Source organism: Dasypus novemcinctus, chromosome 12 (assembly GCF_030445035.2).
Source record: "Dasypus novemcinctus isolate mDasNov1 chromosome 12, mDasNov1.1.hap2, whole genome shotgun sequence".
Classification (NCBI taxonomy): domain Eukaryota; kingdom Metazoa; phylum Chordata; class Mammalia; order Cingulata; family Dasypodidae; genus Dasypus; species Dasypus novemcinctus.
The window spans coordinates 102,687,292-102,699,475 of NC_080684.1; the positions used below are offsets into that span (position 1 = coordinate 102,687,292).

Sequence of the window (12,184 nt, forward strand, 5' to 3'; positions counted from 1 at the left end):
TTGGATCACTGAGCTCCATCTCTTCAGACCAAGAACACACTTTACAGCCTGTAGCACTCAGCAGTGGTGAAGCGCTAGCGCATCCAATGGACAGATCATGTTCCATATCTTCAGGGTAGAGGCGGTCTGAAAGAGGAATGCAATGGACAAGGAAGAATCTGTTGTGTAAAGCAGGAGGGACCAAGGCAGGAAGGGCTGGCTGGACGCTCTGCTGAGTCTGTGCTCACACTCAATACGAGCAGGCGGCGGGGAGGTCCCCACTCGACAGGTGCCTCCGCTTCTCTGGAGGATCCGGGAAGGAGGCTCACAATTGTCCCCCATCACCTCCTCCTTCTTTCCTCCTACCTGACATCGCGGTCTAGACAGGAAACTTAACGAGAACCTTAAGCCTTCGCGGAAGACCTCCTAACGGACTGACGGGGTGGACTCTGCCTTTGCCCCATTTGGCAAATCCGGGTTGACAGTGAAAGCTGCTGTCTGCCTCGTGGTGGCGAGCCCTCTGGTCCGTGCCTGTGTGAGCCTATGCTGGACTAACGGGAGCAGACGAGGCCGAAGTCAGGGCATGCTGCCCCACTGGAACCTGCACAGTGGCCAAACCTAACGCTCGTTCCAGAGCTGGGAAGTGTAGATAAAAATCCACGGCATAAGGAGAGCCGCCCAGCGTGAAAGAAAGTGCAGCCTGCCCAGGAATGGCGCCGCCCACACTTCCTGTGCAGCTGACAACAACAGAAATGGACAAAGACGCAGCAAATAGACACAGAGAACAGACAACCAGGGGAGGGGGGGGATTAAATAAATAAATAAATCCTTAAAAAAAAAAAAAATCCACGGCAAACTAGAGAACTAGTGGCCGAGGGTAACGGAATGAGTACATGGGTGACACAACGAGGGCAGCCCCGTGTCACACTGGAGCCTCGAGAGGTTCCGAGTAAGAGAGTAACACTGTCTCTCAGCAGTTACACCAGATGCCCCAGAGGACGAAACCACGTTTGCCAAGGTCCCTCCTGCTTTGCACCCTGACGAGGTCGAATGGAAGCCTGCAAACCCGTGAGGCCTCGTTTTGGTCATACGATTTGATGAGTGGACCGACCGCTGAAGGCTGCACGGAACTCCAGCCATGAGCCACTGTCTTTTGACTCTTATTTTTAGGGTTCCGGACCCTGCAAAGGCTATCACATGGAAGGGGTTTTCGAGGACCACTGGGCCCTAGAGGCTCATGACTGAATGTTGAGAAAGGGCCCTGGTTCTTCAGGACAAAACACAACAGCGGTCCACGAGTCCCGGGAGACAGGAGGTATTACACAGGACGGCTTCTGAGGGGATTGGAGCAGGAAGCAACTCAGGTGCTCTACGTGCCCCCGGGAAAGAAGCCTGCCTGACGCAGCACGGCGTGGGAGGCCTTCGCCCTCTCCAGGGGAATCACACTGGGGCGGGCCTAGCACTCGTCTAACTCCATGAGTATGGGAGACCCAACAACTGTGGGGACAAAGCATGGGTGCTCGCTGCGCTCAGGCTGTGAGGACAAAACGCCACAGCGTACATGGTGACACCACGTCAGCCACGAGGCATGAGCATCACTGCTTTCCTAGCTCTGTAAAAGTCCTTCTAGTAAATCGCTGTGTCTCAGTCCTTGTTGGGGACCACAGGTGCAATTGCCCAGCCCAGCCAGGGACTGAGCCCATCCTCTCAGCAGCCCATTCATGTTCACCCCCTCCCTGACATTCCAGGAGCCAGGCCCTCTGCTTCGACCTTGTCAGCAACCCAGGCAGGCAACATGGGGTCTCAATGGGTGACATGGGGAAGAGGGAAGGGCAGCCAGGCACCTTTGAGCCTCAGTATACCTATCTGTCAATGGAATCACCTGGAAATGCAGTGAATACTTGAGCAGGGGGCAGGGCTGTCCCTGGCACACACAGCACGCAGACAGGCAGCGTGGGTAGGGACGAAGAGCCAGATGGGAGCCACCGACAGCTTTATTGAGGCTCAGGGTCCCGCGTGGGAGTGGGATCAGCCCCTCTCTAGCGGGGCATGGCACAGAGCTGGTAGGGAGTCGGGGTCACCAGGAAGGCGTAGTTGCCGTGGGTGCTGGGCGGGGGCTGCCCCGCGGGCACCGAGAAGCTGAAGCGTTGCAGGAGGCAGGTGAAGAAGAGGAAGAGCTCCATGCGGGCCAGGGGCTCCCCGAGGCATGCGCGGCGGCCTGTGGGTGGGTGCGGGGGCACTCAGTGAGGCTTACCCGCCCCAGACACCCTTGGGAACAGGGCAGGGGCCTGGCACCCCACGGGCACCTACCTGCTGAGAAAGGCAGGAAGGCTTCCTGCTTCACGAAGCGGCCCTGGGCGTCCAGGAAGTGTTCCGGGTGGAAGCGACGGGGCTTCTCCCAGACGGTCTCGTCCTTCAGCACCGACGACAGGTTGAGGATGAGTGTCGTCCCCTGCACAGGAGATGCCAGGTGTGTGGATGTTGGAAACTGAGGCACAGTGGCCTCTCAAAGAGAGACGTGCTGTCTCCGTGGTTAAGCTTGTAACATAAGGAATGCGGTAATTAAGAGTTCCCAGCAAATGGGATGAAGCTATTAAAGGCTGAAAGAAAGGTGAGCACTTACCTTTTGTAGTGAATAGAACACTTAGACTTTGTACCTTGAGATAAGATTTTTTTAAATTCCTAAGACAACGGATAATGCTGATAGTTAATACTGATAGTTAATACGTGTTGCTGCTTGATGACATGTAGGTTATATGTTTATGCTTATTGGCACATCGGCTACAGGCTACGTACACTGGGGTATATATAGAGCCCCTTGTAAACAATAAAGTTGTCTGAGGAGTTATTACTCGCAGACCCCTGATCCCAGCTCTCTCGTTCTTTCTCTTTGTTTCCTTCTCCCTTTTCTCTTTCTTTCATTCCTGATACCCTTCTGGTCCAAATCTCCAACAATGTGGAGACATCTACAGGGCAGGGAATGCCGCGCCCGCTGCCACTGCACACGCACCATCCGCCTGGCGCTCACCCTCACCCATTCGAGACCCGCTGGGCCCAAGAAGCTTCCCCGAACCCCATCCTCAGGCCAGGCAGGGGCGGGTGGCCAAGCCCTACCTTGGGGATGAGGAAGCCCTGGACCTCGGTGTCGCGGGAGGTCATGTGTGGCACGCCCAGGGGGATGATGTCCCCGTAGCGCTGCACCTCGTGGACCACAGCGTTGGTGAATGGCATGAGCGCCTGGTCTTTCATCTCTGGCTGCCGGCCCGGCCCGATCACCTCGTCAATCTCCTTCTGGACGCGACCTGGACAGACAAGCGCCCCACAGTGGGCCGGAGCCCAGGGGGCTGGGCGCCGATCCTGCCCGGACCGCAGCGGGCAACCCCTGTGCTGGGGGCCGTGCCCGCGTGGAGGAGGAGGGGCCGCTGTGACAGGAGCCCCGGCCCAGCTCTGGGCAGTGTCCCTGGTGTCCAAGCTCAGGTGCCCCAGCCTGTCCCTGTCCACCCCTTCATCCCCAGGCCCCAGGCCAGGCTCACGCTGCACGTCCGGGTGCAGGACCATGAGCAGGAGGGCCCAGTCCAGCGTGGTCGAGGTGGTCACCATGCCCGCCGAGAACAGGTCGGCCACCACCAGGCGCAGGTTCGCGGCAGTGAAGCTGCTCTGGGGGTTCCCTTTCGCCTGGGGGGCAGAGAGTCGGCTCGGGGGCCAGGGGAGGGAGCCCCAGTCAGCCCCACCCGTACCGCTCAGCCTGGAAGCCCCGGACCCTGTCTCGGCCTCGCAGGCCCCTCACCTTCTCCACCTCGGCCAGGTAGGCGTCGGTCAGGTCTCGGGGTGGCTGGGTGGGGTCCCAGGTCTCTCTGTGCTCAGTGACCATCTCATCCATCAGGTCCAAGAAGGCCTTCTGCGAGGGGAAGGCCTTGCCCGCCACCCCGGGGATGCGCAGGAGCCCCGGGACCACGTTCAGCACCTGTGCGGGGCAGCGCCAGGCCCTGGGTGCTCCCTGAGCTCAGTGCCCGCCCTGGCTGGGCCCAGCTCCGGGCACCAGGGGTCCTGGCCCCTCCCTGTCCCCTGTCCCCAGCTCTGCCTTCCCTGGGGACCCTTGTCCCCACCCCCTGCACAAAGCCCCCTCCATGGGAGACCAGACCCAGCAGCCCCTCCACCCCCCACCCGCGCACCTCTCGGACAAAGCCCGAGTCCTCCTTCAGTGCAGCCTCCATTAGCGACATGAGCTTGCCGAAGGTGGCGTCGTCGTACTCAAAGCGGCGCCCGTGGGTGAGGGAGGAGATCACGTTGCTCACCGCTTGGTTCAGGAGGGTGTTGGGACTAAAGGAGCGTCCTGGGGTGCAGGGTGCGGGTCAGGTGGCCGCCCCGCATCCACCCGCACCCCTCTGCCCGGCACTCACCTGCATGGTCGGCAAAGGCGGTGCACAGGTAGGATGCCTCCTCGGTCACCCACTGCTCCAGCGACTTCTTGCCCAGGCCGAAGTCACGCATGGTGGACACGGAGAAGCGCCGCTGCTCACGCCACCCGGGTCCGTATTGCGCGAGGATGACGCCTGGGGGCGGGGCGGGCACGTGGGCGCCCCACCGCCCTACTGCGCCCTCAGCCCCACCCCACTGCACGCTGCTTCTTGCTCTGGGAGACCCCAACTCTGCCCATCTTGACCGCCCCCCACACCCCCACAGACAAGCCCTCCCAGGGCCCACTCCACCCAGTCCCCGCAGGACCCGCTGTGCACTCCAGCTGCGTCTCCCCGCCTGCGTGGCCCTTGTCCTGCGCCCCTTGCCATGTCACTGGTCACTTCCGCCTGGCTATGGCTTGCAGGTGGGCTCTGCCCCCACCAGCGCTCACCTTGTGCCCGGGGCCCAAAGCCCAGGTGCTCGTAGACGGGAAAGGGCGGCCGGTCCGCGGTGTCCTCGCCCCGCTGCAGCAGCGCCTCGCGCACGGCCGCCAGCCCGCTGATCACGACCGTGGGCGTCCAGGCCAGCTGCAGGCTGAACACGTCCCCGAAGCGGCGCCGCAGCTGCAGGCCCAGGGCGAGGCTCCGCTTGGCCAGGGACCAGGCAGGCTGCTGGCCCCCGACTCAGCGCGCCAGCCTTGCGGACCCTCAGGACATCTGGCTCCTGGGCTCGGGTCACCCTCCCGGGGACTAGCACCTCACCTTGGATCCCACCATCCAGATGGGGCTCCATGAGGATCACCAAAATGTCAGTAGGCCCGAGCTAGGGCCTCATTGTACTGATGAAGGAAGCGGCTCAGGGACGAGAGCAGCGAGGCCATGGGCCACATAGCCGTCACTGTCCCCTCTCCACAGGATTTCCTGATTTAAATGGAGAGGACTCTCCCACCAACTCTTGCCTTCTTTGGTGGTCAAGAGGGGACTGCCGAGTTTTTCATAACCTTTGTGCGGTCCAGCTGGATCCCAGGCCCACGGCCAGGTCCCACCCTCCTCCAGACTTTGCCCTCCCCTCACTTTGCTTTCCCAGGGAAATCCCTTCCCTGAGGACGCCTCCAGCCTGTTTCCTTTTCCGGACCTGGCTTCTTGTCCAGCCTGTGCTTCACCCACCACCTCCTGTCAGCACTAGGAGGGGTGCCCAGAGCCCTCTGTCCCCTGGTGAACCCTCCCCCTCACCTTGTCAAAGCAGAATGGCATGTTCTGGAAGTCCACCTGTAGGAGGTTGCCCAGGCCGGGCAGCGGCATGGGGCCTGGTGGGTAGCGAGGGGCCCAGCGTGCGCGCCGGTGCATCAGGTCCACCAGGAGCAGGAAGATGGCCACGGCCACGGCCAGGGGCGCCAGTGCTTCCCCGGTCAGCAGTCCCATGGCTGCCTCACTGTCAGTTCTGAGCAGGGGAGCAGGCGAGCGTTTAGAGACCCACCTTGGGCGGACCCATCCACACCTGGGACGCCGGGTCACACCAGGTACCTGGGATCAGACCAGTAACTCCCAGCACACAAACAGGGCTTCCACAGCCTGGGCCCTGGCCTTTAATAAGGGGCCAGGACCTGACCCTCGCCCTCAGCACAATCTGTTTGGAACCAAGATTGTACCAGCAGGGAAAGCCAATCAGTGTCAGGGGTGGGGCAGCCCAAGGTCATTGCTCCTCTTACCCAAGCACCTTCCCAGGTTGGGTAAGAGCGGGAGACCTGGAAGGAGAAGCCCTCCCCCAGGCCCTAGTGCTCCGCGGGCTGTTAGGGGGGTCGGGCTGACTTGACCCTGCACCCGCTGATGTGTTCACAAGCTCGCCCTCAGCACACGCTCTTGCCCTGCCCACCCTCACCTGCTCCTCTGGAGTGGACTTCACCACCAAGGTGTGTCAGCCACCCTCGTCAGAGCCTCAGGGAGCTCGTCACGGTCAGCAGAGCCCTGGAGGACCTCCACCTGGCCCCCAGTGCACATCGTGCACACTCAACAAGCTCACTCACCAACACACAGGAGCACCCGCTCACCCCAACCCCCTGCACACTCGCCGCTGGGCCTGGGTGCCCCAGCCCCGCCTGACCTGGCCTCTCTGTCTCTTGCTGCGTCACCTCCAGCCTGGAATGGAGGCTTCCAGGCTCTGGTTCCCCTCAGCCTTTCCCCGCCTCCAGCAGAGGCCGGACCACCCCATGTCAGGGTGGGGCCTCAGTCTCCTCCTTCCACAGCCAAAGGGGTGGGATCTGGGCAGAGTTCCCAAATCAGTTAAGCTGATGAAAACACAGAGGCTGAGGTCACTGAAATGGGAAGCCAGGAACCTGGAGGCAGGGCAGAGGCATTTCCCAGAGCAGGAGGGCAGGGGCCCTGGCAGGCCTGTGGCTCCAACCCAGGCCCCCTCACCAACCTGGGGCTGGGAGGCAAGCTTGCCATTTGCCCTGCTCGAGTGTTCATCAGCTTGGAGGTCTGAAGGTGCAGCACCCCCCTTGCCCAACAGAACGTGGACCAGACCTCTCTCAAGTGCTGTCTTGGGCACCCAGCAACCAAGTAGCCTCGGGCACCCAGCAGCCAGGAGCCTGGGGCTGTGTGGCCTTCAGTACTGGCTCTCAGCGTTCCTGAACGCTCCTCGGTGTGCCAGAGCAGTGCAGCAGCTGCTTCCCCTTTCCCCGGGTTCCCACACTCCCGCTCCACTGCCAGCCCCTGGGCAGAGGGCACACCTTGCGGGGCTCCAGCCTTCCCTTCCCCTTGCCTTGGCCCTGGCTCGCGTTGCCACACCCACCACATATCAGCTGTGCTGGGTGCTGGGCTGGGGGGCGGGAAGACAGCGGGAGGTGCCCGGATCCAAAGGGCTCAGGAAAAGCCAGAGCTGCCACGCAAGCCAGCAGCACAGGGACTGCTTTGAGGGTTGGGGACCTTGTCGCAGGCTGGAGCAGGACTCTGCGGGGCTTTGCGGAGGAGGGTCTTGGCACTGCAGGCCAAGGCGACCTGGCAGTGGGAGCTGGTGCCACTGAATATCCCGTGCAGAGGGGGTGAGGAAGGGCAAAGGGCAGCGGGAGGGCGGCAGCTCAAGGCTAGGGGTTTCCAAATCTTTCCTGGCCTGTTGGAAAAGGGGGTCCCTGAGCCTCCAGGAAGCAGAGGCTGGTTGTGAAGCCACTCGAGAGACCAGGAGTTCAAGACCTACATATGTCCTGGAGATTTCCTGGGTCTGCCTGAGGCCTCCCCTCCCACCTTAGCTGAAAGCTCAGGTCTTAACTTGGCAGCAACTTTCTTCCAGGGACCAACAGGGAAATGAGGGGGGTGCTGGCAGGATGGTCGGAGTGTCTGTCCTAGTCTCTTAACACAGACGTCCTCTGTACTCACTTACCTTTGCTTTTGATGTGTCACTCCCTCCCCAAGCAGTCATCCTAACAGGTGTTTGGAAAGCAGTGACAGTCGCAGCCCCAGGACCTGCAGGGCCTGGAATCCAAGGTGGAGCAGCCCTGAGGAAACCTGCTCTAAGGAGGCTGGTCTTGGGCACCTCTTGGGCTCAGCAGGCTCCAACTGACTCCTCCCACGGGCCTGAGGCCAGAGCTGCACCCCTTAGAGGCTGAAGACCGGGGTCCTGTGACGGCATCAGGGTCAGAGAGCAGCATCAGAGCCCATCTCCAGAACACATGCCCTCAGCAGCTCCTGTTCTGTTCGGACATAAATTCCCAAACAGCTAGTAGGGAGGTTACTGGGATTTATCATTTTAGAAACTCACACCTCAGCCCACGCTCCCCAGGGCTGCTTCTCTGGCAAAGCTGCCAGGGTTTCAGGAGTGAGTGAGATGGTCTGGTAGTTCAGGGATAACTCAAGTCAGGATAAAATGTTCCATCCAGCGAAGGGGCCTCTGGCCACTGCTGAGTGCACATAGCACTTAACGGTACTTCAGACTGAAAGGCCGCCAGCCGTGGAATGCACAGGAGCAGTTGTTTACTGCAGAAGTTGAAGCTGGGAGGGAGATGTGGGACACAAGCCCCTGCCCGGAGAGACCTAGAATGATTGCAAGGGCCCAGCTCGGGCATTGGCAGGTCAAAGTGGGGAAAAAAGAATAAAACGCAAAATGACCAAGAAACATTTGCTGTCAGGAAAATATTTTCCTCAAAACACATTTTTCAAGTCATGAGGTTTAGCTCAACACTTGAATTCTATTGATTTCATTTTAACTGTGTTAATGCCAAGTCAGGATGGAAACTGGAACCCAAGCAGCTCAAAAAGACTTCATTTCTATGCACGCCTGTTCAAATGCTGCACGGGACCCCATAGTTGCCACCCCACACCCACCTCCACCCTGGCAGAGTCAAATAAGAAATGGATTACACTGTTTGATGGAACCATTAAAGCAAAATTAACCTGCCTTTTGTGCAGCCCCAAATTGATGAGCACACAAGATCTCATTTATAATTGCGTATTTCTACGTCACAACATTCCTTCCAGTATTTCTGTTCTCTAAAAGTCCATTAACATTGCATTATTTGTTTTTAACCTTTAAAATTAATGTTTGGGGAGTGGATATAGCTTAGTGGTTTGAATGCCTGCTTCCCATGTACAAGTACGAGGTCCCTGGTTCAATCCCTGGTACCTCCTAAAAAATAAAAATTAAAAAATTAAACATAAAATTAAACAAAATTTGATGGGAAATACATTCTCGTATCAGGTTCAGTAAATCTGATCGTCTTCTGTACTGACCCCACCTCCTGCCCACACTGAGCTGCATTCCAAGGTCTGCTGAGGATTGCTTGACCTGCGGAAGGCTGGAATGGCAAGAGGAAGAGACGCATTCACTTTACAAGAAACAAGAAAGGAAACAAGGTTAAAATGAAGTTTATTATTTTTTGGACTTTTTTTTTTTTTTTTTTTGATTTTTTTTTTTTAAATAAAACTGTTTGTGAAACAGCTATTTTATCCCGATGGCAGAGTGACCCCTGAAAGATGCACTAAACCCCTTCTTAAGGCCTTAAGATTTTTTTTGTACTTTTTTCTTTTTTTAAAACTTGGATATTTAAAAATTATACAATTTATAAAACAAAACAACACAACACAACACAACATAAAGAATCACGTAGCATGGGGCTGCTCAACTGACAGGCCCCCTTTTCTTTTATAAAAGTGAAAACAAAGAGAAAAAAGGGCTAACTGAGTGTTCCTGGCCAGCTGAGCACACACTGGTCACACGTTGCCGCAGGTCCTCCTCACCTGTCAATTCCTGTAACTTAACCCTCCTGTCCCAACAGCAGAGGCTGGGACCGCCCCCCAGCCCCACGGGCCAGGGCACAGCTGCCTGGAATGTGCCAAGGATGGCCCATCTGAGGGGAGTCATCTCTTGGTCTTGCCTGCTGGCCACACAGCCACTGTGACCCAGGACACAGCTATGACCTTGGGGAAACCCACCAATTTCACGCCAAAAAAAGAGAAAAATTAAAAAAAATAAAAATAAATAAATAGTGTTTCTGGAAATGAAAAAAAATTTATTTTTGTGTTTAAACATCATTCCTCGACTCTTGAAAACATGGACCTTACCCATTTCCCTCCCCCCAAAACCTTCCCACTTCGAGACAAATTAATGACTAAAGGATGGTTTTGGTGTGGTTTGTCTGCTCTTTCAATCCTGGGTCTAGTGTTCTCTGAATTGGTGTGAAACAGGCTAAGGATCAAAGCCACACACACCCCCATCCTTTATGAGATGAGTTTGTTCAATTCAATTTCACATTTAAATTTCACTGTCATTGGAACAAATTTGGAGTTAACTAGATAATTTTAAAATAGAATCAAAGGGATAGCGCACCTTTCATTTAAACAAAGTCTTTCCAGACTAAAAATAGATTTATATATATATATTTTTATCCCTCCCTTTAATTCCCCCACCCTTTCCCCATGATCCCTCCCTTCCCCCTCCCCCCACATTGTCACTATGGAGATTGTGTCCATGGAAACAGCCACTCCAACTTCTTGAGTCTTTCCTGTGATGTCACCGGTCTGGGTGTGATGTAAGAACTTAGGAAGGAAGTGCTGGCATGGGCAGGCACGTTGGGGGGGGGCAGGGCGGGGGTTGTGGCTGCGCTGTAGGACAATTTCCATGTCATCACTAGTGTCCACCACCTTCTCATCTCCACAGTCTCACCTGAAAGACAAGAGAACAGAGCTGACTGCTGAGACGACTCTACTGGCTCTAAAAGCCACAACCCCTCCTCCACGGTCATCCCCACTCAGCATGGCAGCCCTGGACGGCTCTGTAAATGTGCTGGTGATGAGGAAGAAGTCTGTGCCCAACACCGGAGCCACTGTTGGTGGCTGCAGCCTGGAACATGCTGAAAGACAGCAATGACCGGGTTGGCTGTACACAGCCTGACTCCAAGTGCCCTGCCACAGCAGGTCTGCCCCGTTACAGGTGAAAAGGAACGGAGACCAGGAGTTTTCCAGCGTGCAGCTGTGCTCAGTACTTTGGTGACAGAACTTGGTCCCCCTCAAGTAGATGAAGGAGAGACAACACCCAAAGTGTGGAGGTCGACGAGGGCAGGGCAGCGGCGCCTGAAACGCAAGCACCACGCCAGTCTGTGGAGAAGCCTCCACTGATTCAGCCGTTTACATTTAACACCCAGGCCTTCACTCACTCGAGGGGGAGGGTGCCTCTCAGCCCAGTCTCTGCCGAGAACAGAGGCTCACACATAGCTGGAGCGTGGTCCTCCTGGCTCCTGAGGAGCCTCTCTGACCTCTGGGCTTCTTCCAGCTCTGGCCAAGGAGGGCCAGTCTGATGGCCCATGTAGAGTAGGAGGGGTTGTTCCAAGGGCCTCCTTGGAAGGCTTCCCGGTCCTTACACATGCAAGGGTCTCAGAGAAGGCACAGTAGTTCCCAAAGAATTCACCCAGGAAAAGTAACCAGAAACCAGGAGCTGTGGCAGCCTCACCCCTTGCCTGCAGTGGGAAGGCGAGTGTTTGTGGGGGAGAAGGTAGACTCGTTATGCCTCTTCCGCAAACCCTCTTTGCAGCACCCCACACCCCATCAAAAAAAACCCAAACACACACTTCAGGCACCACTATCCTCTTTGTGTTTACAGAAAGGCTACTAATACACAACATAGTTAAGAAGGCTGTAGTGTGTGCATGGAGCATGTGCAGATAAAGAAGTGCTACTTAAAAGCACATCTACATATACCTGACTTGCCATAAAGATTCCTACTTGATGAAAATAGGGATAAATGGGAAGATGATTCTCAAAGACAGCACTACAGTGTGTCCGGGTTCAGATGGAAGCCAATCTCCCGCCCTTCTCAGGATGTCTGTGGCGATGGCATGGCTCCTTGGTCCTAAAGAGGACCCCGGGCCTGGCGTTGCTCAGCCCCCAAGGCCCAGGCTCCCCAGCCCTCACCCCACACAGGAGTCTCTCTACTGGTCTGGCTCTGGTTTTCCTGAGGCCAGGGCTGCCAGAAAAGGGGTAAGGGGCATTAATTGTTCCTCATACTGTCCCTGATGCCACCTCCCCCAGGAACCAAAGGCTCTTTCTAAATGTGGCAACAAATGGACATCAATGAACAGCCAGAGGGGTATAATCTTGCTGGGGATCCAGGACAACTGTAGGACCAAGGGACAGATCCCCCCCACACACACACACACACTTAAAGGCTGAGGTTGTGGGGGAAGAGACAGGGCAGGATTTGTCCTCCCCTCCAGCACTGGGCACAGGCTTTTAAACAGCTGGCCCTTCTTTGCTATTCCCAACCTTGGGATGATGCATAACTCGTTGTCTTGGCCCGTGGACTGTGTGTCATTGACCTCAAG

The 12,184-nt window shown here is 56.7% G+C and overlaps 2 protein-coding genes across 12 annotated transcripts in view; both read right to left on the bottom strand.

Moving 5' to 3' along the window:
• Positions 1-1,955: 1,955 nt before the first annotated feature.
• On the bottom strand, positions 1,956-6,596 carry LOC101415786 (cytochrome P450 2D17-like). Of its 3 annotated transcripts, none has more exons than XM_012529433.4 (10): positions 6,478-6,596; positions 5,610-5,817; positions 4,829-5,000; positions 4,380-4,532; positions 4,152-4,312; positions 3,767-3,943; positions 3,513-3,654; positions 3,094-3,281; positions 2,290-2,431; positions 1,956-2,197 (listed from the first exon to the last, which is right to left on the bottom strand). In XM_012529433.4, the coding sequence occupies exons 2-10, from the start codon at positions 5,796-5,798 to the stop codon at positions 2,019-2,021; spliced, it is 1,503 nt and encodes a 500-aa protein (XP_012384887.2). In that variant the 5' UTR covers positions 5,799-5,817; positions 6,478-6,596; the 3' UTR covers positions 1,956-2,018. The 3 variants fall into 3 exon arrangements, with proteins under 3 accessions (XP_012384887.2, XP_012384889.2, XP_012384888.2); XM_012529435.4 differs by lacking the exon at positions 6,478-6,596 and adding an exon at positions 6,256-6,407; XM_012529434.4 differs by lacking the exon at positions 6,478-6,596 and adding an exon at positions 5,901-6,018.
• Positions 6,597-9,217: 2,621 nt separating this feature from the next.
• TCF20 (transcription factor 20) overlaps positions 9,218-12,184 on the bottom strand; it is a 210,782-nt gene continuing 207,815 nt past the window's right edge. For all 9 annotated transcript variants that reach the window (XM_071219085.1, XM_058308873.2, XM_071219086.1 and 6 more), the window contains one exon: positions 9,218-10,530. Coding sequence is in view for 1 of the 9 variants with exons in the window: in XM_012529431.4 (XP_012384885.1) it covers positions 10,513-10,530 (18 nt within the window). In the remaining 8 variants the exon portion in view is untranslated. The remainder of the gene's footprint in view (positions 10,531-12,184) is intronic.